Source organism: Juglans microcarpa x Juglans regia, chromosome 8D (assembly GCF_004785595.1).
Source record: "Juglans microcarpa x Juglans regia isolate MS1-56 chromosome 8D, Jm3101_v1.0, whole genome shotgun sequence".
Taxonomy (NCBI): domain Eukaryota; kingdom Viridiplantae; phylum Streptophyta; class Magnoliopsida; order Fagales; family Juglandaceae; genus Juglans; species Juglans microcarpa x Juglans regia.
In genome coordinates, this window is record NC_054608.1 from 5,772,858 (window position 1) to 5,780,131 (window position 7,274).

General features: G+C 38.4%; 1 protein-coding gene across 1 annotated transcript; it reads left to right on the forward strand.

The window, feature by feature from the left end:
* The first annotated feature begins 1,996 nt into the window (after nt 1-1,996).
* Nucleotides 1,997-3,726, forward strand: LOC121243745 (3-oxo-Delta(4,5)-steroid 5-beta-reductase-like). The gene is made up of 2 exons (XM_041141878.1): nt 1,997-2,278; nt 2,387-3,726. Exons 1-2 carry the CDS (start codon nt 2,237-2,239, stop codon nt 3,524-3,526), a joined length of 1,182 nt encoding a protein of 393 aa, XP_040997812.1. The 5' UTR covers nt 1,997-2,236; the 3' UTR covers nt 3,527-3,726.
* Nucleotides 3,727-7,274: the final 3,548 nt, after the last annotated feature.

Sequence of the window (7,274 nt, forward strand, 5' to 3'; positions counted from 1 at the left end):
AAATGGGAAAATCCAAAGAAGTAGGAGGTCTTGGATTTAGAAATTTTGAAAATTTTAATCTTACTATGTTAGCTAAGCAAAGTTGGAGAATTTTGTTATATCCTAATTCTTTATCTTCTACTGTGTTGAAGCTTAAATATTTTCCCAAGTCTGATTTTCTTAATGCAAAAGTGGGAAGTAACTCATCCTTCATTTGTGGAAGTATTCTATCTGCAAGAGAGCTTCTAAAAGTTGGTCTTCACTGGAGAATAGGAAATGAGAAGTCAGTGAGAATATGGTCTGATCCTTGGTTGCCACAACCTACAACTTTCATACCTCAAAGTGGTAACAAAGCATTGGGAGAAGAAGCTAAGGTGGAAGCTCTAATGATATCAGATGGTAAGGAATGGAATCTTCCTTTAATTCTTGGCATTTTTTGCAACAAAGAAGTTGAGCTAATCAAGCAGTTACCAATCAGCCAGAGTAATCAGCAAGATAAATTGATATGGAGAAACAATGAAAATGGCTGTTTTACAGTGAGAAGTGCCTATCATTTACAAGGGGAATTACAAGATAAGGAAAAAGGCCAAAGTTCTTTCATCAATAATCAGAGGGACTAGTAGTGGACAAAATTATGAAAGATGAACTTACCTCCAGCAACTAAGAACTTTCCTTGGAGAGCGTGTCAAAATATATTGCCTGTAAAAAACAATCTATACTAAAGGAAAGTTTTGGATAATCCTACGTGTCCAATGTGTCTTAGTGAGCCTGAAACAGTTGAGCATATTTTGTGAGAGTGTGCCTCAGCAAATGATGTCTTGAGCCAATTTTTCAGGACAATTCAGAAAAAGTAAGTGGTCTTATAGCAGTTTTAAAGAGTTAATAGAAGACATGTTCAACAAACTCGATAGACAAGAAATGTTGGAACTGTCTTTATCTTTCTGGACCCTATGGTGGAGAAGAAATCAGTTAGTCTTTAAGAATGTTTTGTTAGATCCACAGGTTGTGATTCACAAAGTCAATCAAACGAAGCTGGATTTATGTACAGTTAATCCTAGTATTAAGCAGCAAGTTAGTGTAAATACTAGAAGGTTAGATCCATGGGTTTGTCCACCTCAAGGTTTTTGTAAGGTTAATTAGGATGTGGCTGTTGATAAAAATATTTGTAAAATAGGAATTGGGGTAGCAGTCAGAGATGATATGGGTAATTTTTTGGCAACCTTGAGGAAAAATCAAAGATCTTTGCCTGATCTGAATCTTGCTGAGGCTTTAGCAGCAGGGATTGCAGCAAAGTTTGGAGTTGAATTAGACATGAGGATGATCATTCTTGAAGGAGACTCCAGAAAGGTGGTCACTGAACTCAACCTCAAGAAGCATCATAAGAGCTACTTTGGGATGATCATTGGTATGTTCAAGCTATAATGACAAAGTTGGAAGCATATAGAGTCAGTCATGTACATACGGAAGGCAATTATGTTGCCCATCTAGCTAAGGCTGCTTTATATGTATCTGATTGTATTGTTAACATAGAAGAAATTCCATTATTTCAACACATCTTGTAATATTTCTTGTTATCAATGAAGGAAGCTTTTCTCACAAAAAAGAAAAAAAATTATATTGGACTTCGAACCATCAGAAGTGACACAAAGAACTGCTCAGCTCAATTATGCAACCATCCTTGTCATGCACTATGTCAACATTTTGAAATTATGTCGAGCAATACAGACCGCTCTGTTTACGCAGTTTATCAAATTGATCTTATCCAACTTTGTCTTTTACAAAATCCAAGAATCCAAAACTTGTTCATCCTCCTACAATGATGTCATGGCTGGGGTCATCTTTGTAGACTTTTGTCTTCGGAAATTTCTGCTTTTTGTTCCTCGTAAAGTCGAATGTTAGAGCAGAGAGCTCCTGCATTAAACAGACAGCTAGCTCTTTGTTAGCATCTTGGTTTCGAGTCCATCGTGTATATATATGAAACTTTGTCTATGACAAGTGCCAAAGTGTTCCATAACCTCCCAGAAAGCCAAAATGACGTCATGGCTGGTGTCATCTTTGAGATCGGATTTTCTGCTTTTTGTTCAACATATATACAAATTAGAGCAGAGTGCTCCTGCATAATTAACCACTATAAAAGAAAGCTTAGGAATTTGGATTAATGGTCGACTGGGAGTAGCAGGACTCTTTCTTCCAACCCCACTCTCTTCTTCCTTCAATTTTCATCCTTTGTTTCTTCCTCTCCCATATTCTCATAATCATGATCCCCTGGCTGTGGGCTAGAGCTGTTGGTGCTACAAAGGCAAAAACCTTTTTTTTTTTTTTTTTTTCCAAAATGCTTAAATTCCCAATATAATACACCCACTTGCTGTTTCTTTGCAAATTAACTTAGCTTTATTGTTTTTTGCAGAAGATTAACGAAGCCGAAGAAGCAGTACTACCACCAGGAAGCTACGAAAATGTGGGCCTGGTGATCGGCGTGACTGGAATCGTGGGCAACAGCCTCGCCGAAATTCTCCCTCTCCCTGACACTCCGGGAGGCCCGTGGAAGGTCTATGGCGTGGCGCGTCGTCCTCGTCCCAAGTGGAATGCGAAGCATCCAGTCCATTACATCCAGTGCGACGTCTCAAACTCAGAGGAAACCGAAGCTAAGCTTTCCCAATTAGCAGATGTCACCCACATCTTCTACGTCACTTGGGCTAACCAACAAACCGAGGCCGAGAACTGCGAGGTCAACGGCGCTATGTTCCGCAACGTGCTCCGTGCTCTGATTCCAAACGCTCCGAAACTCCGCCACATTTGCCTCCAGACGGGCACCAAACACTACGTTGGACCCTTCGAGGCGTTTGGCAAGGTCCAACCCCACGAGCCACCTTTCACGGAGGACTTGCCCCGACTGAACGTGCCGAATTTCTACTATACCCAGGAAGATATTTTGTTCGAAGAGGCGAAGAAGAAGGAAGGCTTAACTTGGTCCATCCACCGACCCAACACTATATTTGGATTTTCCCCATATAGCATGATGAACATGATAGGCACGCTTTGTGTATATGCAGCAATATGCAAGCACGAGGGGCTTCCTTTGAAGTTCCCTGGAAGCAAAGCGAGCTGGGAAGGGTACTCAGTGGCTTCAGATGCTGATCTTATTGCAGAGCAGCATATATGGGCAACAGTAGACCCGAATGCAAGGAACGAAGCGTTTAACTGCAACAACGGGGACGTGTTCAAGTGGAAGCATCTTTGGAAGGTGTTGGCGGAGAGATTTGGGATTGAGAAGTACGGATTTGAGGAGGGTGAGAAAGTTAGCTTGGTGGAGATGATGAAGGACAAGGGACCAGTGTGGGAGGAGATTGTGAGGAAGAATCATCTGCAACCCACGAAGTTGGAGGAGGTTGGGGTGTGGTGGTTTGCAGACTTGATCCTGTGCGTGGTGGGTTTGTTGGACAGTATGAATAAGAGCAAGGAGCATGGGTTCTTGGGTTTCAGGAACTCCAAGACTTCTTTAATCACTTGGGTTGATAAGATGAAAGTACACAATATTGTACCTTGAAGGTTGTGACTTGTGAATGTCTTTGGACACGCCGTTAGTCCTTTTATTTTATGTTTTTTTTTTTTTTTTTCTTTTTTGGTGAGCACTTCCACGCACAAAAGATCGTTTTTGTTTTAAAATAGGCAAGAGAGTGTTGTTGTACGTTGGGTTTATAAATAAGAACATGCAAACAAAGCTTATGTTTGGTTTGGCATCCGCCCGGTAAGTATTTTCGAGGAGAAAAAAATATACTTTGATTCGGTTTGGAGCAAGGATAGACGTTTTTAGAAAACCCATCCCCCCCCCCCCCCCCCCCCCCCCCCCCCCGGGGGGAATAAATACATCATTTTTATATTCTATCAAAAAATCTATAAACAGAGACTTTAAAGGGTAAATTTTAAAATATATAATTTTTCTCTTTTCTTTTGATTTCTCCTCAACCAGCTCTGCTCACTTTTTCTCCTCTTTCTTTTGGCAATGGAAGAATTTTGGTTTGGTCCTCTAATATAAAATCTGAATTCTTTAACCCCAAACCAATTTTTGATTTGGCTAATTTGATTTTTCTTTGGTTGTTTGTTTTGTTTCGGTTGATTTTATATCTATAAACTCTTTGGGGAATGGATTGAGAATAAGAGATTCACAAAAGAAGACCGTATGAGTGGGGGAGGAGCTCAATTTTCTTTCCTCCCCTCCTCCTTCCTTCTCCGTAGCATAGAAGTCTTGGATGTAAAAGTTTTGTGTGTTTTTTCTCTTTTGGAATAAGAAATAGCTTGTTTATCGCCTTTTGGCCACCTTCAAACTACATGCACTGAACCATTAGGTTGCCGATTTACAAGGAGTAAAAAGTGATAAAAACAGTGAGGGAGTGTCTCATGCGCCATCCAAAGTGGCAAGTGGGCCTGAAGTGACATTCGTTGCCGGAGCTCCAATTGCCACACGGGTAGCTCCATCATAGGTTTAGACTAAAGATCTTTAAGATATGACCATTTACAGCCCTCCATAATAGGGGTATGGGGCCCATAGGTCAGTATAGATCTACATACTCCATAAACGCTTGCGAACATGTGATCGAATTGTTCCTCCCTTCTCACTTATCTTACAATTTTCCCTAAAATCGAGAGTTGACGCACTCTCTTATCCAAGTCTATGGAATAGGAGACGGAAGCCATCTTCAATTGCAACAATCGACCAAGAATTGGTGCAAGTGCAACCCCATCTATGACAATCTCTCACAGCTACAGTAAAAACCTTAGGCCAGCCCTTTCGAGGACTGCCTACAAAAACCATATTCATGGTTGATCTTCACTTGAACCATATTGCAATCTGTCACTAATATTTTATAGAATAATATTATATATAATTTTAGGGTGTGCAAGGTTGTCCACTCTTTGAAAAAAAATGTAGTTTATTATTAAAAATATTTTTTTTTACGTGGCTTACATATTTATTTATTTATTTATTTTAAAGAGAGTGTGCGAAACTTGCACTCTAAAATTGTATGAATGAAATGTACACGATGTATTTTAATAGCAAATTTCAGGGGTATAAGCAATCTTCACCAACGAACCCTCCATCAACAAAGTCAACGTAATCTCAACTAACGAACTCTCCATCAACAAAGCCAACATAGTCTCCATCGGCAAAGTTAACAAAATCTCTACTAGCAACTTACCTCTCCGCGAGGCAGAAGAGACAAGTGTAATGCCTAATGCTACTCTACCCCTCTTGTAGAGGAGTTCGAGTCGGCCCTCGGCCTCCCGAAGATAAAAACTTACCTTAATCGTGAGCGTCAACAGGCAGGAGTAGGTCCAATAACTGATTGTCCGAACGACTTACCTCTCCGTAGGATACAAAAGGGAAATGTAGGCCTAAAAGTTGTCTTATCTCTCCCGTGGCAGATAGCGGGACCAACCCCATGGCTACTCGAGTATTTTACCCCGGCCTCCGCTGCTAGGGGTGAGATTCAGCCGATTCGGACTGGAAAAACCGATCGGAACGGACTGACTCGGGACTGGGTCCGGTCGGTCTCGTTCCAATTTCTATAGGACCAAATATTTTCGACTTGGTCCCAGTCTAGGGGTTTTTCACCCTGGGCTGGACCGAATGAACATTAATAATATATATTTTTATTATTTATATATATTATTTATATAATTTTTATCTAACCTAATCCTATCACTAACTCACCATTAAGTAAATATTAACTAATACTAATATTTATAATTTTATACTAATCCTAATATTTATACTAATACTAATAGTCTAATATGATATAAAAAAAATACTAATAATCTAATATAGATTATAGTTATAGTTATACTAATATAGTTATACTAAATCACTATAACTAATACTAATATATAGCTATACTAATAGTCTACTATTAATACTTTTATATAGTTATACTAATCACTATAATTAACACTAATATATAGCTTGGTTTCTAAGTGTGAATGTTTTACAGAGGGATCAATTAAAGATTTAAATCATGTGTTATATGGAGGAAAAATAGCTTCAAAACTATGGCAGATAGTTTCGAATTTTTTGGGCATTCTTTTGTTTCATCTCGGTCTTGGTCTCAAGCTGTGGAAGCATGGTTAAGGAGATCCAGGAAATCCTCACAGGTGGGAAATCTATTTGGCTTGGTCCCAGCGATATTAACGTGGAGCTTGTGGTCATGGAGGTATACTGCTCGCATGGAAGGACACAAGGAGCCGTTTGATGTTTTATGGTGTAAAACAAAATATTGGATTGCCTGGATTGCTAGCCATTTGAAAGACACTAATCGTTTGTAAAAGAGGGATATTTCTATTTTGCAGGAACTAATGTTGTCGATGGAGCCTTCCCATCCAAAGCAGGTGAGAGCAATATTTTGGTATAGTCCAAGTCATGGTTGGTTTAAATTAAATGTGGATGGAAGTAGTCTTAATAATCCTGGAGAATCTAGTGCCGGTGGAGTGTTAAGAAATCATGATGGAAAGCCACAATTTGCATTTGCGGAATATAGTGGTTTTGGCTCGAATAACAGAGTGGAGTTGATGGTGCTCTTATTTGGTATGAAAAGATGTAAATTGCATGTTTTTAATAATGTCATACTTGAAATGGACTTTCTTTTGATAGTTAATTGGCTGAAGGAATGTTATTGTAATGCTTGGTATTTGAAAGATTTTTGGGAGGAGATTTGTAGTCTGCTAAGGGACTTGAATGTGAGGTTTCAACATGTATTCGGAAAGGAAATTCTCTAGCAGATTGGCTTGCACGCTTGGATAGTAGAGGTTGCATTGAAGAGTTTTCGAATTATAATATTCCTCATTTGCTGAAAGGTATCTTGAGATCGGATCTAAGTGGCCTGCCGAATTTGAGAATTTGCTTTTGAAGTTGTTCTAAGGTCTTACACGGGTTTTGGTGGTTTTAATTGGTATTTTTTCATTCATTTTCATATGCATTCAGTTTAGTAATAAGTGTTATTGGAATGACTTGTAACCATGGTATTCATTTGCCACAAGTAAGGTTTTTTCTTGTTATATAGTCTAAATTCTAAAATAAGCTATATAGCTATAACTAATACTAATATTTATATTAATACTAATACTTTAGTCTCTAATATAGTAATGTAGAATATAATTATACTAAATCACTGATTCACCATAACTAATATTACTAATATATAACTATACTAACATTCTAATACTAATACTATTATATAATTATACTAATTATAATAACTAAATCACTATAAGTCTATAATTATATATATTTAATATCAATG